The sequence below is a fragment of the Sturnira hondurensis genome, unplaced genomic scaffold (genome assembly GCF_014824575.4).
Source record: "Sturnira hondurensis isolate 20B ecotype Veracruz unplaced genomic scaffold, ASM1482457v3 Scaffold0024822, whole genome shotgun sequence".
In the NCBI taxonomy this organism is placed as follows: domain Eukaryota; kingdom Metazoa; phylum Chordata; class Mammalia; order Chiroptera; family Phyllostomidae; genus Sturnira; species Sturnira hondurensis.
In genome coordinates this window covers 4,279,267-4,305,342 of record NW_028097453.1, presented here as the reverse complement: position 1 = coordinate 4,305,342, position 26,076 = coordinate 4,279,267, and the positions used below count along the sequence as shown (strand labels likewise).

General features: G+C 45.4%; 1 protein-coding gene across 3 annotated transcripts; it reads left to right on the top strand.

Moving 5' to 3' along the window:
• The first annotated feature begins 20,656 nt into the window (after window positions 1–20,656).
• On the top strand, window positions 20,657–25,230 carry NHLH2 (nescient helix-loop-helix 2). Of its 3 annotated transcripts, XM_037038907.1 has the most exons (3): window positions 20,657–20,828; window positions 21,227–21,564; window positions 23,236–25,230. In XM_037038907.1, the coding sequence occupies exon 3, from the start codon at window positions 23,244–23,246 to the stop codon at window positions 23,649–23,651; it is 408 nt and encodes a 135-aa protein (XP_036894802.1). In that variant the 5' UTR covers window positions 20,657–20,828; window positions 21,227–21,564; window positions 23,236–23,243; the 3' UTR covers window positions 23,652–25,230. The 3 variants fall into 3 exon arrangements, with proteins under 3 accessions (XP_036894802.1, XP_036894803.1, XP_036894804.1); XM_037038908.1 differs by lacking the exons at window positions 20,657–20,828; window positions 21,227–21,564 and adding an exon at window positions 21,651–22,182; XM_037038909.1 differs by lacking the exons at window positions 20,657–20,828; window positions 21,227–21,564 and adding an exon at window positions 22,189–22,395.
• The last annotated feature ends 846 nt before the right edge of the window (window positions 25,231–26,076 follow it).

The following is a 26,076-nucleotide window of genomic DNA, read 5'->3' as shown; positions in this document are numbered from 1 at the left end:
ACACAAAGAGCCCCTCCCTCCCACAATGAGAGGTCACAAGATCCCAAATGACCAAAGAGATTAACACTGCTGCGATTATTTTCATTTCAAAGAGAGTCCACTTAAAATATTAACTCTGGCAGTTCCTTCAAGTGTGGACCACCTCTGAGGCACTTAGATTTCTTTCATAAATCATTAATCGCTGAGCTGAAGGCACACAGTCGGGGAGAGCTCAGAGGACTAGCCAACAGAAGATCAATAGAGGTAAAGGTGTGTCACATCTGAGATGATGCTCTGAGTCAGTAGAAGACGTGATTAGGATTTATACCCAATGCTCAAAAAAATGTGTCTATGGGATGAAGGAAGTGGCGTCTATAATGTGGAGGTGAGAAACTGATCCCCCACCCCATAGAGTGGGTTGCAGGGCGCCAAGAGAGATTCAGGAATGTCTTGTCACCTTTGCTATTTCTCCTCTCTCCACTCAGTCTAAGACCGGAGGTGACAGGTATTGGTAAAGCTCAATCCATTCTGCCTCTGGGTCTTACTTGCTCATTAGAGAAGGCTGCAATTTCATTTCAGATCAGTGGTATAAAACCTGTTGTCCTAGTTTATGTGAAAATGTTAAGTCTGCTACGAAATTATATCCTGAGAATACCCCAGAGCCGGCGCTGTCCCTGTAAATAGCCATTTATCAGTTGCAACCTGTAATCTTCCCACTGCTGTGACTTATTCTGTAATTTTCCTTTAGCTGACAAACTACAAACGAAAAGCATATTTAGATTTCAGTAATGAGATTTAAAATATAAACGTGGAGTTAAAACGCTAGGCCATTCAGGAAGAAACCAGGAAATTTTCCCATTCAATTCTGAGGAACTTTGCCCACTGGCTTTATAATCATACAAGAATCCTCTAGCCCCTTCACTGACTTCTATCCACAAAAACTCACTGCTGCCATCCAAGCCAACGGAAGTCCCCAATCTGGGGTGCAGAGAATGGACTGATTCTGTTCACATGGAGAGTTTTCAAACTGAGGATATGCAGCCTCCAGAGGAAACTGAAAGTGCACTTTCCTGTGGCAAACGGAAAGTCTGATGATACAGGGAAAGTGCCTTCTCTGGCCCCTTATTGGTCTATTTTTATGCAAATGAGGAGTCCAAATTCACACAGTTTCATTGGTCCAAACAGCACTGTCTTGATTGGTTGGAACCTCACAGCCCGATTAGTTGTTACAGAGCTGTTCTGATTGTCAGTGAAGATGCAAAGAAGGAGCTTCCAGCCAAGATGGAGGCATAGGTAGATATGCTTCACTTCCTCACACAACCAAAGGAAGGAAAACGGCCAATTTTAAAACAAAAACAACCAGAACTGCCAGAAATTGAACTGTACAAAAACCTGACAATCAAGGAGTTAAAAAAGAAACATTCATCCAGACTGGTAAGAGGGGTAGAGACGGCCAGAGAGGACATGCTGCAAGGCAGCAGCTGGCGGACTCAGTGGTCCCACATTTGTGTGTGGATAAGCCAGGAGTAACAATGGGGGAGCAAGACAAACCCCGCCACCCAGGGTTCCAGCACCGAGCAATAAAGCCTCAAAACCTCTGTCTGTAAATACTGTGGGGGTTGTGGCAATAGGAGAAACCGCCAGTCTCACAGAAGAGTCCATTTGAAGGGCCCATGGGGTCCTAGAATGTACACAAGTCCACCCACCTGGGAATCAGCACCAGAAGGGCTCAGGTTGCTTGTGGGTAGCAAAGGAAGTGACCGAAAGCCAACAGAGAGCTGAGCAAATGGCATTGTTCCCTCTCCGACACCTTCCCCACATATAGCACCACAACCCAGTGATGTGGGTTCCCCTGCCCTGGCAAATACTTAAGGCTCCACCACTTACAACATAATTGGTGCACCAAGACAAAGAAATATGGCCCAAATGAAAGAATAGATGAGAACTCCAGAAAAAGAACTAAGTGATGGGGAGATAGTCAACCTATCAGATGCAGAGTTCAAAACACTGCTAATCAGGATGCTCACAGAAATGATGAAGTACAGACATGAAATAAAGGAAGAAGTGAATTCTACACAAATTGAAATAAAGCAAAATATACAGGGAACCAACAGTGAAGGGAAAAAAAAACTGGGACTCAAATCAATGATTTGGAACAAAAGGAAGAAATAAACACTCAAGTAGCACAGAATAAAGAAACGAGAATTAAAAAGAAAAGGCTTAGGAACCTCTGGGAGAACTTTAAATGTTCCAACATCTGAATCATAGGGGTGCCAGAAGAAGAGGAACAGAAAGATATTAAAAACGTATTTGAAAAAATAATGAAGGAAAACTTCCCCAATCTGATGAAGGAAACAGACTTCTGGGAAGCACAGGAAGCTCAGAGAGTTCCAGAAAAGTTGGACCCATGGAGGAATATACCAAGACACATCATAAATTACTCAAGATTAGAGGTAAAGAGAGAGTCTTTAAAGCAGCAAGAGAAAAGGAGAGAGTTACCTACAAAGCAGTGCCCACAAGACAGAGGTGGCAAACACAAGGGCTGAGGGCTGAATCCAGCCCTCCACCTTGTTTCTACCTGGTGGCAGCACCAAGCTCCTTGCCCCTGGTTAGGGAGTAGTTACATTTATACAGTCCTAAAATTATATTCAGTCCTTTGAAGTCAATCACAAGGCTAATGTGGCCCTGGTTGAAAATGAGTTTGACATCCTGCCATAAGACTATCAGCTGATTTCTCAAAAGAAACCTTACAGACAAGAAGAGGATGGAAATAAGTATTCAAAGTCATGAAAAGCAAGGATCTACATCCAAGATTGCTCTATCTGGCAAAGCTATCATTTAGAATCGAAGGGCAGATAAAGTGCTTCCCAGATAAGGTCAAGTTAAAGGAGTTCATCATCATCATGTTAAAGGAACTTATCTGAGAAAAAGAAGATCAAAACTATGAACAGTAAAATGACAACCAAGTACAACTATCAACAACCGGACCTTAAAAAAAAGCAAAAACGAAAACAAACTAAGCAAACAACTAGAACAGGAATAGAATCATAGAAATGGAGATCAGTGGGGAGAAGGAAGGGGAAGAATCGGGAGAGACATACAGGGAATAAGAAGCATAATTAGTAAGTACAAAATAGACAGAGGGAAGTTAAGAATAGTATAGAAAATGGAGAAGCCGCAGAACTTCTATGCACAACCAGTGCACATGAACTGAGGGTGGGGGAATGCTGGAAGGGAGGGGAGTACAGAGCAGAGGGGGGTAAAGGGGGAAAAGTGGGACAACTGTAACAGTGTAGTCAATAAAATATACTTAAAATATGCAAATGAGAATATAGCTGTGCAGCTCTGATTAGCTATGACAGATCTCATCTCATGGGTTGCAATACTGTTTCAGGAACTCTTTTCTAAGGGCTGACTTGAGTGGCAGGAACTTAGTGCAGGAGGCTGACAGCTCAGTCTGTGGTTCACCCCTGATACACAGTGTTTGTGTGAGAGGTCTCTGTCAGCAATGGCTGCTAAACTGATTATAAATTTGAGCCCCACTAACCACAGAGTGTATTTCTTGGCAGATATATTTCTTCTGGCCGTTCCTTCAGGTAGTTCCTCCAACACAATTTCTTACCCACCCACTCTCTGTTAAATCCCTCCCTTCTAGCTCCCCCATCCCCCATCCATGCACCCATTCCCTCACACCTACCAGCGCATGCACAGTTCTATACATGCACATAGAATGTCTCTGTAAGCTCAGAACCTCACTGTGGTCTATGGCCATACCACCCTGAATGCGCCCGATGTCGTCTGATCTCGGAAGCTAAGCAGGGTCGGGCCTAGTTAGTACTTGGAAGGGAGAACCTCACTGTATTTGTGGGCCTATTGATGTAAGCTTTAACCACTGAATTATTTTTCCCACAACAGCCAACGTTTCATGAAATATTACTGGGTGCCAAATATTATGTACTGGATTTCTTACATGCTCTCATTTTATATCTGAGGAGACAGAGGTTCAGAGCAAACTGGATGTAAGATTACACGTAGTTAAAATACGATCTCATCTTATATGTGAAGAGACAGAAGTTCAGAACAAAGTGGTCTAAGATGACACAGAGTTAACAGCTGGAGTCAAGATTTGAACCCGAGACTAATAGATTACTTTTTTTTTTTTTATGGCTTAAACAATTGAAATCTATTCTCTCACAGTTCTGGAGGCCCGAAGTTTGAAATCAAGGCGTCAACAGGTGGCACTCCCGCGGTGCCTAGCGGAGAGGCCATTCCTTGCCTTTTGCAGCTTTTGACGGCCGTCAGCAACCCTTGCCTTGCGGGTGCATCTCCTCTCCTTTCCACCTTCACACCGTCTTCTCCGTGTCTGTCTCTCTCAAAGTTCCCTTTGCTTTGCTCTTGTAATGATACATGTGAATGCATTTAAAACCCATCTGGCTACACCAGGATGTGCCCCTTAACTTGATCAAGATACTTAATCACATCTTTTGCCTTTAAAGTAACAGTCACAGGTTCCAGAGATTTGATGTCAATACCTTTTGCAGGGATAAAAGGGGAGGGGGCGGGGAGCTTTTTTTAGCCTATCATAGACTCCAGACCTGTCAAAGTCCTGGTGGACTAAGTTCTCCATTATTAAGCATGCATAAAAAGTCCTTGGGATGAGGGAAGTAGGGGTAGGGGTTGCCTGGCCTACGAACTGCTTAGGCAGCCTCCACATACTTAAAATTTCTGGGGACCTGAAACTCATAAACTCCTGTAGATTTAATCATGAAAACATCATGGAAAAAAAAAAACCCCGCAACAACAAACAAGATATCTGGGAGGAGTAATGAGGCATTACTAGCCACAATCACCTTAATAGAGATGAGTTTATTAGATTAACCACAGTAACTCACAGCCCTGCAGAAAGGAGACAAAGACAAGTTCAAGTCTCATGGCCAAGATGGAATATCAATAGTTTTTTTTAGGTACAACCCTAAATAAATGGCTTTGAAATGCCCCTTGAGCCATTTTTTTTATCGAGGCCTTATTATCGGCTGTGCATCAGAACATTTGAATTAGAAATGCAGTATTTAGTTCATTTTGTGTAAGTTTTATCTACACGGCAATTCTTTTATGCTTGATTATTCACGGAACTTAGCTATCTAGCCATCGTCTGATAGGTTTAGATGGTCTGACTGGCATTTCTTGGTCCATTTGTTTGTTGTTCCCACGTCCTAGTGCTGGGAATTCTCCACAATATTTTGTTTTTCATCCTAGAAAAGACCTTTTAGTAACCTTTTAAAAATGCTTCTTTCTTCAAAGAATTTTATGTCAACATTACAGAGTATTTTTGAAAGGATAAAAAGAGTCACCCATAATCCCACCAACCTAGCAAACAAGGGTTTTCACAAGAGAGGAGCGTGCTCTCTCTAACCTTACTGAAGGTGCATAACGAGTGGGCAACAGCCTGGGAAGTCCCAGGTCATACAAATGTTCATTGTGATTCATTGGAGGGTCAGTGCTAGAATTCAGCATAAGAAATCAGACTGCGTCCTTGCAGAGGCGTGGATCTTCCAGTGCAAAATGCTCGGCTGGTGACTCAGCAACATTCAAGGCACCTCTTCCCATTATCTACTGAGTCCAAGAAATGCACTCGTACCTTCAGAATTACCAGGAAATACTAGAGGAATGTATTTTCCCCTGAGGGAAAACACCCACATGTGGAATGCAGCTTAGGTCTCAACGATTGTTTGACACTTTATTGAGAATTGCAATGAGCACATGAATGGAGATAATTATGAGTCACCTGCAGGGGAGGAGTGTAATGGCTGGCTGAAGGCTGCTTTGCTGACCCCTGTCTGCCTCCTAAAATGCAGCCACCAGCACACTTGTGTGGTGCTGTCCTGGTGCACTTGCTCCCACAAAGAAGAGGACACGGATGGCCCCGCATTCTCAGTTGTGAAGGTTTCAATGCAGAAGTCCAAGGACTCCCTGGGAAGCCTGGACCAGACACCAAGGGATGAACCGAGACCGGTGGCAGATGAAGGAGGGGGTTTTCTGANAATAAATGGCTTTGAAATGCCCCTTGAGCCATTTTTTTTTATCGAGGCCTTATTATCGGCTGTGCATCAGAACATTTGAATTAGAAATGCAGTATTTAGTTCATTTTGTGTAAGTTTTATCTACACAGCAATTCTTTTATGCTTGATTATTCACGGGACTTAGCTATCTAGCCATCGTCTGATAGGTTTAGATGGTCTGACTGGCATTTCTTGGTCCATTTGTTTGTTGTTCCCATGTCGTAGTGCTGGGAATTCTCCACAATATTTTGTTTTTCATCCTAGAAAAGACCTTTTAGTAACCTTTTAAAAATGCTTCTTTCTTCAAAGAATTTTATGTCAACATTACAGAGTATTTTTGAAAGGATAAAAAGAGTCACCCATAATCCCACCAACCTAGCAAACAAGGGTTTTTACGAGAGAGGAGAGTGCTCTCTCTAACCTTACTGAAGGTCGCCTTGCGCCCCCAGCGACAGCTTGAGACTGTGTGCAAAAGGGAAACGGGAAAATATTCGTTCGCTTTTCAGTCGTGAGACATAGGCCTATCTCAAGAACTGATTACAGCACTTAGGAGCCATGGCCACAGTCTTCTGAGTAAACAGGTCCTCATCACACCCGGGCACCTAAAAATGTTGACAGATGTGCGTAACGAGTGGGCAACAGCCTGGGAAGTCCCAGGTCATACAAATGTTCATTGTGATTCCTTGGAGGGTCAGTGCTAGAACTCAGCATAAGAAATCAGACTGCGTCCTTGCAGTGGCGTGGATCTTCCAGTGCAAAATGCTCAGCTGGTGACTCAGCAACATTCAAGGCACCTCTTCCCATTATCTACTGAGTCCAAGAAATGCACTCGTACCTTCAGAATTACCAGGAAATACCAGAGGAATGTATTTTCCCCTGAGGGAAAACACCCACCTGTGGAATGCAGCTTAGGTCTCAACGATCTTTGACACTTTATTGAGAATTGCAATGAGCACATGAATGGAGATAATTATGAGTCACCTGCAGGGGAGGAGTGTAATGGCTGGTGAAGGCTGCTTTGCTGACCCCTGTCTGCCTCCTAAAATGCAGCCACCAGCACACTTGTGTGGTGCTGTCCTGGTGCACTTGCTCCCACAAAGAAGAGGACATGGATGGCCCCGCATTCTCAGTTGTGAAGGTTTCAATGCAGAAGTCCAAGGACTCCCTGGGAAGCCTGGACCAGACACCAAGGGATGAATGGAGATGGGTGGCAGATGAAGGAGGGGGTTTTCTGAGACTTGGAAAGAGGGCTGGCTGCTTTCCCAGAATTGAAATGATAAAAATTTGGGGCGCTGACAGCGCCCAAATCACACTGACGGGTGGCTCCTTCTTCTGTTGAGTAAGAGCTAGATCTTCTCATTGGAATCTGTGGTTACATGCGCGTGTCTGCATGCATGTGTGCACATGCATGTGAAAAAGAGGGCCTGAACAGTAGAATGTAAGTAAAAAGGTCTATGTGAGAAGCAGTTATTGAAGATATTAATTTCAAAGGGGAGAGCATGATCTGGGGAAACTGAGGCAAGATAATGCAGCCCTCTTGGGTGTGGCGACCACACGGAACCATTACCACTCCTAGGACTGAAGGGCGAGAGAAAGGTGTGGTTACTTGAACCCGGAAGGAGTTCCTACATGGTGGTTCCCACTGGGTCACGCCACGTGGAGCCCCATGATGCAGCCTGTGGGGTCAGATTCCCAGACACAGAGCAGGGGTGGGGAGGTGGCTGGTGGGGGGGGGGGCGGTCAGTGGAACGTGAGCAGCACACTGTCTTCACAGTCTTGTCCAAGCACATGTCCCTGCTCCCTTCCCTAAATTTTATTTTGAAGTCCTCTTTAGCAGATCATGGAGCTTCTTGCCAAACACGTTCACCCTGCTTTGAGAGGCGCCTCTGCCTTTTTGCCAGAAGCCTATCATTCTCGTATCACCGGCCACAGTTTAGGCAACCAAATCCTGCTTTTGGATGCCATCAATGGAGCCAGCTGTTCATTTCTCCTGTCCTCCTGTCTCTTCCAAAATTAAAAACCTCAACTAGAAGAAGAAACGAGAACACCTTATCTACCCCGTGAGCCCAGGGTGGGTTTCTCCATCAGTTCCGGGGAGGAGTGGACTGCCGGGTGTGCAGATCAGAATTTCTCGGACCTTCAGGTCTGGTTCTCTCGGTTATTCTTGAGGGTACATGAGGGTCCCCTCAATATGGACTCATCCTCAGTGGGAAGGTCTTCAGGGGCGGAGGCAAGAGTGCTCAACGACTTGAACATTCTCTTCTTCTTCCAAACCATCTACTCGCCGGGGTGCCCTCTGTCTCCGTAAAAACACACCCCTCCTTTCACTACATTCTGGATTATTTCTTTGCCCAGTCTAGGAATCCTTTGTCCCCTCTGCTAAGGCTTTCCTCAAGCCCCTTTACCTTCTCTCCAGAGACCAGTGGAATTATTTATGGGGAGAGAGAGACACCCACACACTAAGTGAGCAGATTCCAGAATACTTCCTTTGATGTTCCTATCACCTGAGAGTCAAGTTGAAAAAACAACCTTCTGCAGTTCCTCCTATAAATTTCCACTCCTGTTTGCTTTGGCGTTCCTGGTCTCTCAGGATTCTTGGTAACAGTGTCATTAACTGGACACGGCTGTTTCCCTCCCCCGCCAGCCTCTGATAATCTGCAAGGCATTGGTAATTGGCAGTAAATTGCACCAGCTGTGAATCAAGCCCACTTCCTTGCAGTAAACATGGCTGCAAGAGAGGGATTCAAGGAGGCTGGGGAAACAGAACCAGTAAGCATGTGTATGAAGGGATGGAGTGCAAGGAATCGCCTGATGTGGTTGTGGGGCTGACTGGACGAGGCTGAAATCCGGGGAGCGGGCGTCCAGGAGGGGAGGGCTGCAGACCGTGGGCACAGGCTGGAGCGCTTGGGCACAGGCGGAATTTCCTCTTCAGGGAAGACTCAGTTCCGCTCCGTGGGCCTTTCAAACGATTGAGTTAAGTCCACCAGGATTATCTAGGACAGTCTCTCGTTCACAGTCAACTGATTGTGGGCTTGAATCACACCCACAAAATGCCTTCAGAGGTGTGATGGTTTGAATAATTGAGGACTATAGTTCAGCCAAGTAGATATATAAAGCTAACCATCACAAATACTCTAAGCCTAAAGACAGAAAGGACTCTACACAAATACTGCCGTCCGTGAGTTATTTTGGACAATGGTATGGTTTAACAATTCCGAAACCATTTTATGTGTATTCTAGGAGTGAGCAAATAGGTAGAGTGATGTGTGCGTAACATTAGCTGAGTTTCTCACTGTCAGAGAAAGTTACCAATAAGGAGGGAGAGGGTTGGAGGACCCCTGTGGTGCTGGACTGGAATAGGAGGTGTTGGGTTTTTTTAATATATGCAGAGAGATATAAATAGGTACAGACATAGATGCAGGTGTACATTAATATATGTGTATACATACACTTTCCTTTCTTTTTTTTTAGAGAAAGAGGGAAAGGGAAAAAGAAAGAGAGTGAGAGAAATGTCACTGAGAGAGAAACATCAATTAGCTGCCTCTCATATGCAACCCAGGCATGTGCCCCGTACAAGAATCGAACCTGTGACCTTTCACTTTGTGGGATGATGCCCAGCCCACTGAGCCACACCAGTGAGGGCTGCATACCATTCTCCCTCTGTCCACCAAGAGGGCCAAGAAGCAATGACAGTCCAGTAGTAATGAGCATGCCTGGAGCCCAGACGCAGGGCACGCCAGGAGCGGAGAAGTAAAAGGTAGGGTGATGGTCGGTGAATAGTGACAATGACAACACGCACCAAGAAGCATGGTGTGGGCTGTCAGGGGCTTCCAGGCTGTGCAGCACAGAGGCTAATACCGGTCTGTCTCTGTCTGGTGCTCACTGGAGTCCCGTGAGCACCAGCCTATTACAACATGACGCAGAACTGATGTCTACCGTGATGACGCTCGTCACCAGAATCGCTTATTTGTTATTTTTGTGCCACCTCCTTTGAAAACAGACACAAGGCCTCCGATTCATTGTAAAAAGTTACATCACATTTAATAGGATTCTTTAAGCCAACACTTTCTATGAAAACATTTTATCAAATTTGGTAATAAAAAGCTTGGCCAATTTCTCTTATGAAATCTTAGAATATAAAATTGGTTGTCAAGAGACCAAGTTTTTGTCATGTGGAAGATGAACTCACTCCACTCTGTCATGTGGAAACTTTTTTCCCTTGGCGGTACCAGCGTTGCACGGTGCCATGGTTCCAGGTCAGGCAGGTGCAGGGGAGGAGGCCACAGGGCACAGAGGGAGGCAGGAGGGCCGGTTAAAAGGAAAATCGGTGTGGCCACATGGAGGGGGACGGGGACTGAGGTGCAGTTCCTTCCGGCCTCAGCCATGGAAAATGCCTGAGGCTCCTGCACCACCAGGGGTGGGACACTCCTGCTCTGTGGAGTCTGGTGTCACTGTCACTGTCCTCTCCAATCTCCCACCTTCTTCTCTCCCTTACTTTCTGACCTCTGTCATTTCCCCAAATGCGGCTGGACTCACCGTCTCTCAGTTTACCCCCTGGTGACTTTGTTTCCATGTGGACAGGCAGGCCAGCTCCCAAATTGACTTCTCCTTGACCTCCTCCAGGTCGCCTGGTCTTCTCTGGCCGCTCCTCCCATGGACACCCTGGAGCTCTCTCCGTCCACTCTGCAGCCTCCATCGCCGGGTTCCCGGGTTTCTCTCAGCCAGTTAGGACCCTCCTCCCTTTCTTCCTTCCATCCTGCACTCAGGGGAACCTAGGTCGGGCTCCTACCACGGAAACTGTTGCGGCTAAGATGACCAGTGCCCTTGACCTGGCCACATCCAATGGACACTTTATTCTTTGTTTTACTGGCAGTCTCTGCTACTCTTGCCACCAGGCTGCTGCCTCCTTCCCAAACTGCTCTGGTTTGGGGAGCTCACCCTCTCCGGCTCCTCTGAACTTTTCAGAGCAGTGCTTTGCCGCTCTTTGGGGGCTTCTCACTTCTGCCGCCTTCGTAACCATTGCTGATCTTTCAGGGATCTGTCCTTGGCCCTTAGCAAGAGTTGGATGTCGTTCATAGGGACAGGACTCATTTACTCAGGTGTCCGGTTCCCTGACTGCACACTCACAGAGTGTGAAGTACACCCTTCCCCTTGCTTTTGTTCATCTTCGCCAGCCCCTGACAGTTAACCCCTGATTTAGTTAACATACAGTAGCTCGGCTAGGTTTCTATGTTTTTCCCCGTGACTGTCATAATTAATCCAATCCATGTGGTACAAGGCATTTAGTGAAGTCAGATGCCATGTGCTCCCTTATTCAACAAGTAAGTATGTGTTGCCCAAGCACAAGACATCAGGCCCACAGTGAGCACGGAGGGGAACAAACAGTGACTGAGCTACAAGTTCTGTCCCTACGGAACTTGGGGTCTGATGCAGGGTCTCCTCCGTGGGGGGTGTGCAAGCCTGGGAGTCCACGGGAAGACCTATTGAAGTATAGGAAGAACATACTACAGTTTCAAATATTTCTATGTTCTGTTTCTAATATTCTAGCAAACTTTTATCTAAAGAATGAAACTAAGCTGTACTGATACATAACGTGTGGGTTGGTGCTGGCTCCCTCGGTGGGTGTTTGTTTCACGTAGTCCTGCGTCATGTAGGGCAGAGAAGGATCCGCAGGGCAGAGGGGCACCCTCACACGAACAGGGGTTGGCAGTGGAGACCTCGCCGTGTAATCACTTTCAGAGTACTGTGATATATCGCAGTTTGAATATGCTTGGTTAAGGGGATTTGCAATTTCATTATCTAGCTTTAGGAAAATTAACCCTCACAATGAGACAAGTAGTTGAAAAAGAATTCATTTCAAGACGCCATGAATTAAACATTATCCTGACAGTGCAAGCACGAAGAAATGGCAGTTGTCATTCTACTGTGAATCCGAACCCTGCATCAGCCACATTTCAATGAAAAATGGTTAACCAGAAAAGATCCAATGAGGACTGGTCCAAAAATTTTAAATGATCAAAAATGTTAATTAATTTGCAATGAAACTCACCCTAAGAATATCTTTCACTTTGACATATAGCTCATGACAGTTCAATGCCAACATAATAACCCCAGAGTTTTAAAAATTAAGCATGGAGTTTCACTTGCACTTAGGACATAGAAAGCTGAAAAGAATATTGTTGTCATCCTAACAATGAGAAAAATCCAGACAAAAAAACAAAGGCATAACTTTCACTTGACATATGAGAGAGCTGAGGTCACAGGGCAATGGCACAACTTGAGTTCCAAAGAGAGATGAGCCCAAGGAGACATGGGAGATGCAAACTCTGTCACCTGCGGCAGAGAATGTGAGAAAGAGTTGCAGAGCACGAAACTAGTGGGGATGAAGAAAGAGCTCCAATTTCAAGTGTGGGCTAGTGTGTCAGACCCATGGGACGTTCATACACCTCCACCAGCTCTTATCTTTGGATCTCTACTGGGTGCTCATGAATAGGAGTGGAGCAGGTGTACAGGAGGTAACTGGCAGGTGTGGGGGTCAGGTACAAAACACCTTGCACTTCACCTTAAAGCAGAAGCTTCGAGCTTCTGAGGGAGGGTGAGCGGTACAGCAAAGGCTGTTGCCAAAGGCACAGGGAAAGAAGCCTCGTAGGGGAAGGAAGCACAAAACCATCGTGGGCCTAAGATCCGAAGCTGGTATCGAGCAGAGCTTTCCCACTACTGGTGAGGGGGAGAACACTCCAGCCCTAAACCCTCCACCAATGGCTTAAAATGATTCTTTCAAAGCTAACAATAATGAACTCTAGTGAAGATAAGGAACAACTGGAGTGCTGCTAATAACATGCAAAAGGGCACTCAACTACTTTGGAAAAGAGTTTGACAGTTTCTTCTTAAGTTTAACCCTCATCACACAACCCAACCATTTCAGCTCCAGTTATTTACCCCCCAAAACTGTCTACATCTGCCCTTGTAAATGGCTCTATGTGCACGATTATGCCAGGTTTATTAGCTATATTCTTAGTATCCAACTGGAAACAACCCGGGTGCCTATTAATTTTGTGAATGGATGAACAAATGGCCTACACTCCATACAATAGACCACTACTCAGTAATAAAGGGGGAACAAACTACGATACAAACAACAGCCTGGATGAATCTCAAAAGCTTAACGCTAAGTAAAAGAAGGCAGACTCAAGAGCATGCCTACTGTGTGATTCCATTTTATAAAGCAATACTATAGGAACAGAAACCAAAACAGTGGTTGTCTGAGATAGGATGTGGGTAAAAGATAGGGGCACAAAATTTTACAGAATGATGGAAATATTCCATGTTTTGATTCTGTTGGTTATGTGAATGTACATATTTGCCTAACTGATAGAACTAAATATCTCTGAAAGTTGAGTTTTACTCTATATAAATTATACTTCAATGAACTGATTTTAGAAATGAAACACCCAACTTCCGGCCAAGATGGAGGCATAGGCAGATACCTTTGCCTCCTCACAAAACCAAAACAACAACAACAAATTTAAAAACAAAAAGTAACCAGAACTACCAGAAAATCGAACTGTATGGGAGTCCAACAACCAAGGAGTTAAAGAAGAAAGATTCATCCAGACAGGTAGGAGGGGCAGAGGTGGGCAGCCAGGGTGGAGAGGACTTGCCTCAAGGTGGTGGCTGGCAGAGCAGGCAATCCCCCATTTGCGTGCAGATAAACCAGGAGGAAAAACTGGGTTGCAGACAGTCCAAGCAACCCACGGTTCCAGCCCAGGGAAATAAAGCCTTAAAACCTTTGACTGGAAAAACCTGTGGGATTCGAGGCAGCAGGAGAAACACAGTCTCATGGGAGAGTTTGTTGGAGAGACCCACAGGGTCCTAGAATGTACACAAACTCACCCACTCCAGAATCAGTACCAGAAGGGCCTAATTTGCTCGTGGGTAGCAAAAATGACTGAAAGTCATCTGAGAGCCCAGCAAGCAGCATTGTTCCCTCTTAGAGACATTTCCCGACACACAGCACCACAGCACAGCGACACGGGCTGCTTTGCCCTGGTGTATACCTAAGGCTCTGCCCCTTACTATGTAACAGGTGCAATGAGACAAAGAAATATGGCCCAAATGAAAGAACAGATCAAAGCTCCAAAAATAGAACTAAGTGATAAAGAGATAGCCAACCTATCAGATGCAGAGTTCAAAATACTGGTGATTAGGATGTTCACAGAAATGTTTGAGTGTGGTCACAAAATAGAGAAAGAAGTAAAGACTGTGCAAAGGGAAATAGAGGAAAATGTACAGGGAACCAACAGTGAAGGGAAGGAAACTGGGACTCAAATCAACAATTTAGACCAGAGGGGGGAAATAAGTATTCAACCAGAACAGAAAGAAGAAACAAGAATTCAAAAAAAATGAAGAGAGGCTTAGGAACCTTCAGGACATCTCTAAACATTCCAGCATCTGAATCATAGGGGTGCCAGAAGGAGAAGAGGAAGAGCAACAAGTGGAAAACTTATTTGAACAAATAATGAAGGAGAACTTCCCCAACCTGGCAAAGGAAATAGACTTCCAGGAAGTCCAGGAAGCTCAGAGAGTCCCAAAGAAGTTGGACCTAAGGAGGAACACACCAAGGCACGTCATAATTACATTACCCAAGATTAAAGATAAGGAGAGAATCTTAAAAGCAGTAAGAGAAAAGGAGACAGTTACCTACACAGGAGTTCCCATGCAGGGAAGACTGGCAGCTGATTTTTCAGAGACCTTACATACAAGAAGGGGCTGGAAAGAAGTATTCCAAGTCATGAAAGACAAGGACCTACATCCAAGATGACTCTATCCAGCAAAGCTATCATTTAGAATGGAAGGACAGGTAAAGTAATTACCAGATATGGTCAAGTTAAAGGAGTTCATCATCACCAAGCCCTTATTATATGAACTGTTAAAGGGACTTATCTAAGAAGAAGAAGATGATCGAAACTATGAAAAGTAAAATGACAACAAACTCACAACTACCAACAACTGAACTTAAAAAAAAACACAAGCAAATAACTAGAACAGGAAGAGAATCACAGAAATGGAGATCACATGGAGGGTTATCAGTGGGGAGGGAGGAGAAAGAGGGAAAGGTACAGGGAATAAGAAGTATGAATGGTAGGTACAAAATAGGGGGAGGTTAAGAATAGTATGGGAAATGGAGAAGCCAAACTACACATATGTACAACCCGCGGACATGAACTAAGGTTGGGGGATGCTTGCAGGAGGGGAGATGCAGAGCAGAGGAGAATAAAGAGGATGAAAAAAAATGAGACAACTATAATAGCATAATCAATAAAATATGTTTTAAAAAAAGAAAAAGAAATTAAGCACCCAAAACGTAAAAGCAAACCTCTTCAATTTTCCAGTAAGGTTTAAAATCATGCCATACTCAATTTTCTAAACATGTCACTAAATACAATGATAAATGTTTAGAAGTCTTTTCTGAGTTTTTTAGGTTTTATAGCAACAGCCAAGTGCTCTTGGAGCAATAGCTGAACTAGGACACAGAACCCAACGAGCTGACAGAGCAAAGTGGATTTCCAAGTTGGCAGGTTCTCTTCGCAGACACCTGAGAGGCACTGGTGAGGACCTGAAGAAACGGGTATTAGACTAGTCTCCGCAGTGATGACACTTCGCTATTTAGTTGGGTGAAAATTATTTCTAACATGTTTCAGCTCATGGTACTTTATAGATTGTTTCAAACATGAAATGCAAGATGAACATCTCTTTTGAAGGTGGGCATTGTAGGTAACATGTATGGGAGAAGATATACTCAGAACTAAAATGATCCTTAATAAAAGAATGATTCATGGAAAAGTGTGGAGGTGTAACCATTGAGGAAATGGCTGCTTTAACTCAAAGAAAAATAGGGTCAGAGCCTGAGGCGTCATCACAAACATAATGCAGCCACTGAATAATTCCTATGCGAGAATTTCCACCAGGAAATTGAAGCAGATGTGTACGGGGTGTAGCTAGGGGGTTAGTTTTAGAAATAGGAGACCTTTAAAGTATAGCCGAGTCTTCGCAATAAGTGCAAGTGAAAGGGACCATGAACTTCCACTGTCCCACAGAGAGATGCTGGTTAGCATGTGGCAAAGCACTCAAAGATTTGCTCAGCTTTACGATGCATGTCGCAAATTTATGTTTCTTCGGTGACAAAAGACTGTCCATAGTATGCTACCAACATATTAAAAGACAAAAACAAACACACCCACTCAGTACGTCTCTTTAAGTAAAGTAAGTGTTTTTCAAAGAGTTGAATGGTCACTTAAAAAAGAAACTTACTACAAAGAAGGCACTTTGAAGTGAGATTTCTGGAAATTGTTCTACCGTTGTGGGGTTTTAGCTGCTCAAAGTAATAGAAATTACTATTACCATTTCAATACCATCTGTTGAAATACATATGAACACTTTGAAAAACTTAGAAATAAGAATTTCTAAGCTGTTTAAAATTTTCTCAAATATGCAGTTTCAGGGCTTGAATTCATTTGTTGAGAAAGAATAACTAATTCACGTTAAAGTTTGCTAACAAAATTTCAACTAAACTCTGGCATCTTTGGTAGATAAGATAGAAAAACTGGAATCGTAATTAGGTTAACACAATCAATGATGAACTCCATTTGGGCCCTTGAAATTTTGCCATTACATTTTTTCTCTGCTACATTAGTCATAAAACTAGATTCTAAATAAATTGAGTGTAAAGCCAGACAGACCATCAGAGCCTGCTATCACAAAGGGTTAAGTGATGACTGTAATACAGTTAAGACTATTGTTCTCAAAAACTATATATTATCAATAATACCTTGTGCTGTTAATAAAATGACTTTATAAATATTATTAATTCACGGGTGACATTACTTTAAAATGTCTTTGTGTGTGTGTTTTATAATAAACTGTACTAAGGGGCAGGGGAGAGGGGAAAATGGAGACAACGATACTTGAACAACAATAAAAAAAGAATGAATAAAAAAAGAAAGAAAGAAAAAATAAAAATACATTGTACTAGAATATGTTAGTATAATAATACATGTAGAAAGTTTGTTAATAATAAATATATACACAATGGATTTGTACACTTGGAATTTTTACCAGTGGGGTACACAATTTAAGAAAATAGGTCGGAAATAGCTGTTTGGTGGAATTATAAATAATTGTAAAGCTTTTGTCACTCAACAGAACAGGGCAAAATGCTAGGTACTGAGCATCTCGCATTATGCTGACTCGCTGGACACCTCTGAATGCGAACAGTGGCACTTCACGTCTTTTGGGTGTGTGGGAATCTCCCCTCAGAGCATGGATCTCGCATGGTGAATAATTCTCCTGCACGAGCGTATTCGGGTAGGATACCATGGCTGCAGAAGCAGTAGACACTGTGGTTGTAGTTTCTAAATTTAGATTACCTGTGTCTAAATCTTGCTCCCCCCAATAATTTATTAGCTGTGTGACCTTGAGTAGGTTGCCACCTTCTCCATGTCTCCATTTCCTAATATGCAAAATACAACAACAGCTTCTGCCTCAGAGCTTTGTGGTGAAGATGGAATGAGTTAATCTGTGTAACATGTGAGAGAATGCATATGTGTGAGTGTGAACCCACATTCCTGACTGAGACCATGGGTCTAGGCATATACGCAAATACGCATCCACGGAATCTGGGTGATACACTGAATATGTGTCTATGCCATGTAATTTCATGTATATTTCTGGCTCTCAGTTTGTATTTACATTGAATAATAATGTGATTAACAATATTAATAGCCGCCATGCAGCATGAGTTCTGGCATTAGTTTAAGCACTTGACACAGATTATCTTGCTCATCTTTGGAAAGAATAGGATATAACCTGATATCATATCATACTTTTTTTTAAAATTTTATTTATTTATCTTTAGAGGGGAAGGGAAGGAGAGAAGGAGAGAAATATCAATGTATGGTTGCCTTTTGTGCATCCCCTGCTGGGAGTTGGCCTGCAGGGAACTGGCCTGCAACCCAGATATGTGCCCTGACTGGGAATCGAACCGCGATCGTGTGGTTCGCAGGCCCGTGCTCAATCCACTGAGCTACACCAGCCAGGTCATATCATACTTTTTATATTCCCATTTCACAGATAGAAAACCGAGGCCCAGAAAGGCTAAGAAGCTCACTTAAATTCACACAGCTAGCATATGATCCAGCCAGAAAGTCTGGCCTTTTAGATCATTGCTTACTCTACCCTTGAAGATTTAATAATGTTATTTAATATTCCTTTTAATATCCTATAATACCTTCACTTGTATGGTGCTTAGTATTTTGTAAAGTGTTTTCTCATACAGTAAGTCTCATAACCAGCCAGTGAAGTGAGTAGGTCAAGGTCACTGTCCTCACGAGGAGAGAAACTGACAGAACTGAAGCCGGGGGTGTCTTTAGGTGAAAGTGTTTCTGTTTACAAATACCCCAGGTGCCTCAGTGCACAGGAAGTCATTCACCATAAACATACTGAGTCCATATAATATGTCAAACTCAGACAGCGATGCTGGGAACATGAGCTACAGACCTCCCCTGGAAGTGTCACAGCCCGATGGGAGACACAAATATTACACAGTGTGTCATCTCTAGGGGACATATGAATAGGGTGCTTATGGAGGGCGGAAGGAGGGACCATCTGTGCCAGGGCGGTCTTAGAAAAGGCAAAGGTGGCAACGGGGGTGGGGGGGCTTTCCTGGAACAGAGAACACGTGCGTGTGCCTGTGAGTCCATGCCTGAGCCCCTGACAGTGTGTCTGGGCACGTCTATACCTGGGTCTGAGAGAGAACCTGTTTGCATAGGCTTACCCATGTATTAACTTATGCACACTCAGGCTGTAAGTGTGGAATCAGGAAGTCTGAATGGAAAAGAGACTGTGTGTAGATGCACACACAGCGTAGCAGAGTCTAGCCTGCCCTGGTGTGTCCCCCACAGTCCCCTCCTTCCTCCAATACCAGGGTAACCAGAGATACCAGTTGCTTCCCACTCTAGCAGCTGCTTGGTGACCTATGGTGGTTAGATTTTCAACCTGTAATCAGAACGTGTAGCTGTGTAAGAGAGGCAGCTGTGCTCTGTGAGTAACAGGAGGCGAGGAATACAGGCACTGCAAGTACACACCTGCATACTCACTTCCCACATGTGTGTGTAAATGGGTCCTGTCGGCCCCTCCTAGCCAGACTGGGGAAACCTCCCCTCTCCCGTCATCTTCACTGCCTCGAGGAGATCATCCACTCACCTGTTTCCACTGCCCCCTGAATGCGGCTGTCTTCTGCTTCTACATAAATGTCCTGTGCTGGTGCCGGCCAGAGGCAAGGCCGGAAAGTGCTGGTGCCCCGTTTTTTGTGGAGGCACCCCCACCCCATTCTGGACCAGGAGTCTCCTGTAGAATGGAAAAATGCGGGCCAAGGCTCACAGGACTGGTGGCAGTCGTGAGAAACCCGGAGGGTCACTCCCCGGGGAGGCCTGATCTAACTCCCCTCCTGATGACAAAACCCGTGTGTAGGGCAAAACTGGCCAAGGAGGGGACGTGAGGACTCCTCTCTCCACAAATGTGCCCCCAGGGGTTGGGGAGGGTGGTGGCATTAAGGCGATGATACTCTTCATTTCTTCTATCTTTGCCCTGTGGAAAAAGCTAAAATAATTGCAAATAATATTTAATCAATGGTGGCTAACAGTATCTCCATAAAGTGGCAAAATGACTGAACTAGCTACTTCCTTTTGTTACCAGGCAGATAAACTCAGAGCCACAGGGTTGTGTAAGGCAGAGGCGTTAGATGCTGAATGCACTGGCGATTTGTGTGTGTTTACATCCCGGCCCAGTGCGCTGCCGCACAGCGAAATGTTCACAGATTAAAACAGGCACGAATGAACGGCGATATTCAACACATGTGGGATGCCATATTTTAAGTTGAATGAATGGGTGGGTGAAGAGAAAAACAAACACATTCAGGGAGCCCAGTGGTCTCAGAGAGTGACCCCTGCCATTATAATGCCTGGATTTTGTCCCCAGCTCCACCCAGGACAGTCTGTTGAGAGATTTTTATCTTGTATTGGAAAATTAGTCCAGTGGCAGGATATTTCTCAAAAATACAAAGACGCTCACTCAAGCCTTGGTGAAGTGCCTTTTAAAATGTAAATGGCCACTAAAAAGGGTCGCCAGTGCATATCTGAATATGTTTATTGTAAGTACCCAATACAGTATGTTTTTCCATGTCCCTGGACACAAATGTTTTCCTACACATTAAGGGAAGATACTGTAACCCACTGGGAGAATTTTTCTATAGTCAATGTGTTGTTTATTTGCATCGATAATTTGAAAAAAGAGAAACAGTCTGGTTATGGCTATAGATTCTGCTTAGAGGCAGGTTTCTATCATGGGCTGCTTTCAACTGTGATGTTTTATGGCCCAGATTCAGTGGGAATCTGATCTGCTAAAATATTTGGGCTGTGAAAACTCCAACACTGTGACAGATGTCAAGTCCAATTAAGTGACTCATGTCCAGGTTTCTGTCCAATAGGATTTCCCATTAAATATCAATTTAGGGGAAAAAAATTCCATCCCCCTTCTTAAGCCTTCATCTCTGCCACCATCACCAGGCTGAATCAATTGGTACCAGGAGAGCCAAGAAGCCCCGCGCATCTCTGCCTCCGGCTGGCTCTCGTCTTTCTCTGCTTCCCTGTCACCGTCCCTCCGGGAGACATTCACTTCTCACCAACCTTCCTCCACGCATCTTGGAGCCACTGACTATGTATATTTTGCTACAAGGTAAAGAAAGGAGGGGCTGGGGGGTGGGAGATGTAACGGAGCCTTGAAAGACTTGGAAACTGGACATAGGTGTCTGTTTCTATAACATACAAGTAAATGAGGGAAGGGGAGGAGGCCAGCGTAGCCCCGAGTTACAGTATTGTGTTCCTGGGAACTGGGGAGACATCAGCTGAACAAAGCCTTATCTCAAAAAACAAATCACTTCTGAGCAAGATCGCATCTCTGCCTCGCACTCCCCAGTTCCCACTCAGCACTGTTAAGGGAAGGGGAGGAATCCTGCCGCTGAATCTTATCTTAACCATCTTTCTCATTGATTCTCCGGCTATTAGAAAGTGAAGGAATCAGCCCTCGGATGTGACCCTGTTTATCTCTCTGCGCATCTCTTTTGTTATTTACAGAGACCTAGAGGAGGACACCGGGCAGGAGACTTTTCAGGACGCCGTGTCATATTTTGGGGGGGGGACACAATCAACGAATTTCCAGAAATGTTTGAGAGCAATTAAAAGGAAAAGACGATTTTTGATCTATCAACTAAGTAAACAATCGGTCATATCGTCCGCATCCTGAGACCTAATCGTCCCTCACTGTGGACACCGGCGAGATGACAGCTGCTCTCTTACGTTTGAATGTAATAAATATTTTCTGCTTTTAATATATTTCGGAATTTCTCCCCCCTTTCCCTGGAATCTTAACTCTAAAAGCTTGGAGAAAAGATTATCAAAAAGACTTTTACAAGGTAAGGCTCCTTTAAATGATTTTTTTTTCAGCTTAGAACTAAGTTAGATTGTTCATATTGCACCGGCAGGTGCATTTCACTTAACCGTTAAAGAAATAAAATACGTACACGACGTGTGATTTATGAATATTTTTAAAAGATATCCGGAGGAGAATTTACCTTGCTTGGAGGGCAACCCAGGAACTTTTTACTTGAGCTACAACTACGTAGTGTCTTATTCTGATTTTCCATTACACACTTACTTATTTATGCCCTTTCAAGCCGGTGTGTAGGTGCAAGTTCTAAGCCCGGAGGGAGTCACATGCAGCTTACTCAGAGCATTTGTTTTTATTTTGCCTCAGAGGACGTGTTTTCCTCTCAGGGAGACGACAGCCGTCTTGTAGCCAAATTCGCCCCTGAACCAGTACGGCGCTCAGAGGGGATCGCGCGTCTCCGCTTTTGTCTCCCTGGAAGCAAACCCCTCTCCCGCGCCCACGCGGGTTTCTCCCTCGGCGATGTCGCTTGGGCTGCACACGCGGGGCGCGGGGCGAGCAGCCTAGTCCTGGCTCCCGGCGCCCGGGGCTGCTGCGCGCCGCACCTTCCCCTCCTGCCCTCCCGGTTCTAGAAGCCGAATTCCCAGTGAGCCCGAGGATCTTGGGCCGCTCCCTTTCCAAAGGCGCGCAGCAGGGTCGGGTTCTTCAAGCACCGGCAGGAGCCAGACCGTGGCTGCCTTTCCAGGAAGCCCGCGTTAGGAAAACTGGAAACAGACCCGCCAGGCCTCGGCCGGGCCTCCCAGGACGAATGCGGGTTGTCGACTCAGGACCCCCGAGCACCCGAACTTTGCCGGCCAAGGTGCAGCTCCAACCAGAGTGTCCCGTGCGGCGCCCATCTCCTCTGCATGCCCCACCCCCCCTACCCCCACCCCTGCCTTTCCCTTCCTTCCCCAGCCTCTCCTGCAGCGCCCCGGCGGCCCGCATTTTCCCGGGAGTGGTCGGCAGGCTGCCGGGCGCATTGTCTTATCCCATGTCGCTGTGTCCCTGGGTCTCCAATATGTGTGGCTGCCTGCGTGACAGATGGTGCTTCGGAAGCCTACGAGGGCATGAGAGTCACTGCTGTGTTGAAAGGAGCCTCCACGTTTGTTTAGTCATTTCTTTATGAGTTCGGAGAAGCGCTGGGGACGTGTTCGCGCTCCCGGCCGCCTGCTCCCCTCTGTGTGCCGGCGAGCCTGGGCTCTCCTCCAGAACCCAGCACTCCCCACTCCGCGCCCCAGACCAGCGAGAGGCCCGTGGGCGGAATCCCTGCTCCCTGTAAAACCCAGATGTGTTCGTTTTTCCAGAGTCATTTGTCTACCAAGGAGAGGAACCGAGGGAGGCAGAATGACGAGTTGGTCTATGGCCGCAGGCGGCACAAAACCTAGGTCTCGCAGGCTTTCGGTCATCCGCTGGGCCAGGCCCACAGGCCGGGCTGGGCTCCTGCACTCCGAGGTGTCAGGCCCAGGGTGAGGCCTGGCCCAGGCAAGATGGTCCCTCCCTGCGGGGCCAGCTCCGCGGAGAGCGCGGGCCTGGTGTGGGGAGGAGGCCGGGACCAGCGGAGCCCTTCGGGATAGCCCTCCGGGATAGGCCCTCCGCCACTCTCACTCAGATCAAAAGACCCAGATTCTTTTTAATGATTGATTTTCTGACTCCCCCTCAGCCTCCAAAATGATGCTGAGTCCGGACCAAGCCGCCGACTCGGACCACCCCAGCTCAGCACACTCTGATCCAGAGTCGCTGGGCGGCGCAGACGCCAAGGTGCTGGGCAACGTGTCGGACCTGGAGCAGGTGGAGGAGGCCGAGGGCGACGGCAAGGGCGGCAGCCGGTCCGCGCTCTACCCGCACCCGCAGCAGCTGAGCCGCGAGGAGAAGCGCCGTCGCCGGCGCGCCACGGCCAAGTACCGGTCTGCCCACGCCACCCGCGAGCGCATCCGTGTGGAGGCCTTCAACTTGGCCTTCGCCGAGCTCCGCAAACTGCTGCCCACGCTGCCCCCGGACAAGAAGCTCTCCAAGATCGAGATCCTGCGCCTGGCCATCTGCTACATCTCTTATCTCAACCACGTCTTGGACGTGTAGGGGCGGGCGCGATGCGGGAGGCCGCGGGTCCGGACCTCCGGGGACCTGGCTCGGCTCCGGAGGGCCTCCGCAGGACTGGCCGTGGAGGTGATTCCCCAGCGGGAGACTCGGACCCTGGAAGTTCTCTACTGGCTGCGTTCTCTGGAACCCGCAGGGCGACGCGAGGGAAGGCTTCCGACTCTGGAAGGTGGGATTGTCTGGCGAGGCCTGGAGCTTTCGGCGGGGGGGATTGCTTTTCAGGCTGGGCAGACACCCTGGAAGCACTGGAGATGACCCACCTCCAGGCCTTCCCTCCCAGTGTTAGGGTCCCTTACAGGGTGGTCGCTTTTGCCCACTGTAGCCTGGGAGTTCTCCTTAGTTTACCTCCCACAAACCTTTAAGTTTTGAAAAAATGAAAACAGAGTCTCGGTGTGCGTACAGGCTCATAAACTTCAGACGGCCTGGATTTTTCTAATGAACAAATCACCAAACCTTTGGAAGTATAGAGATTCGAGGCACATGGAGGTGGAAGAAAGATTAGGTTAGAATCCAGAGGTAACAGGCAAACCCCGCATATTTGTTAAGGTTAAAAAGATGCATTGAGAACAAACAGGCATAATGTGGGAAGATTTGAGCTTGGTGAGAACTGAACTCTCAGCTATGACACTGATGGAGACAGGAAATACCCATATTCACACGGAAAGTGTAATACCCGACTGCTTTTCCAGGCGAAGTGCCCCGTTATATATCCAAAAACATCTCTTTGTGACCTTAAACATGTGGACTCATAGGTGCAGTTAGAAAAAGACAAGCTATTTTTATTTATGTTAGAAGGAGTAGAGTATTTTTTCCAAGACATTTATTTTTCAGAGTGGTGATAATTTTACTTTGGATATTCTGTGCCAATTTATTTATAGTCAAGTGTTTACACTTTTCCCTGTGGAATAATTACGTCTAACTTTCTACGTGTTTGTGGAGATTATATTGTGGTCTTTCTTTGGGCTCTGATTATATTGCACTTGTATAACAAATGCCCCACTTCTCCCTGTTTCTAAACATATTTTATATATGAAGATGTTTGTTTGTTCTTGACCGGTCCTTTTGTTGTGAAAGCAGCAACACTAACACTTCACTATTATAGTTTTTTTAAAAAGTGTTGTTACTCTTATCTGTAGTTATGTCTAAAAAGTACTTTACGAACCGTTTATAAGGAGAGTAGCTTCTTTGTGTGTGTGTGTGTGTGTGTGATGTTTGTGCGTGGGATGATTTTAGGAAATTAAGTTATTTTCCTAAAAAAAAGAATTCAGAAACTACTTTCCTCTGTGACAACCAAAAAAAAAGTCTATAACCTGTAAATGTTTCATGTTCTCAGCTGTGAAACTCTGAAAACAAGGAGTGTATTTGAGAGACAAGGGGGAAAAAAAACCACATCTGCTATCCAAAGATTTTAGTCTTTTTCAGGGTTTTTTTGTGTCTCTGTTGCTTTATATAATGCAATATTTTGTAGTGAAAATAGATATAATCTGGTTTCTATCTGACGAGTTTTTCATATCTCATGAATGGTGCGCTGTTTTGCATATAAATAAAGGTATTAAATAAAGCCCTCGCCTTTATTTTAAGCATCGTGTCAAAAAAATAATGAACACGCCAGCTGAGCGTGAAATATCATCATGGACTCAATTCCTCAGAAAAGAACTGTAAAAGAAAATGAAACAAAACCTTAACATAATTAGGTGTGGAGATGTTCGATGCCCTTCCTAAACCTGGACACTGGTCAGCCTGTACATAGACGCCCTCAGAGGAGGGTGCCGTAGACTGTGTTTCCCTCAACAAGGACAAAATGAAAGTGTTTACATGAAAATATTACTTGAATCGTGGATTCTTTGGCTCTAAGAGGAAACATAGTAACTAACCCAAACTCTTCAAATCAGAGTGGGGAAACTGAGGCCCAGGGAAGTTCAGGTCCTGCACTAAGTCACGTAGCTCTGTGAGAAAAAGGCCTCTGGTAGGATGCGGGCTGTCAGTGCTCACGGCATCTATTGACGTCAAGGTGCCCGTTACTACTGTGCACTTGAACTTCTAACCGGGACAGAGATTCAGGACGTGATGCCTGCAAGTGCGACATCAGGGCCAGCTTTTAGAGATGAAGACTGGCATCTACAAAAGCTTATAGTTGTATGCAAATGTGAACTATTCGGGCTACAAGCAGGAGACACAAATAACATATATATATATATATATATATATATATATATATATACACACACACATGTATATACACACAGGGAGAATATTATGAGCTGTGGGTCCACATCACACCACATCTCTGGTTGCAGAGTGAAAACCGCAATTGTGTGGACACTTGGCTTCATGCCTACTAAAATATTTGGGATTATGAACGTTTTTCACTTTTCACTCAGGTAACTTGTAGTCAGGTTCACAGAAA

Bases quoted from the DNA above. Each gene is read 5' to 3' on its own strand.
- NHLH2 (XM_037038907.1), top strand. From the start codon at position 23,244: ATGATGCTGAGTCCGGACCAAGCCGCCGACTCGGACCACCCCAGCTCA.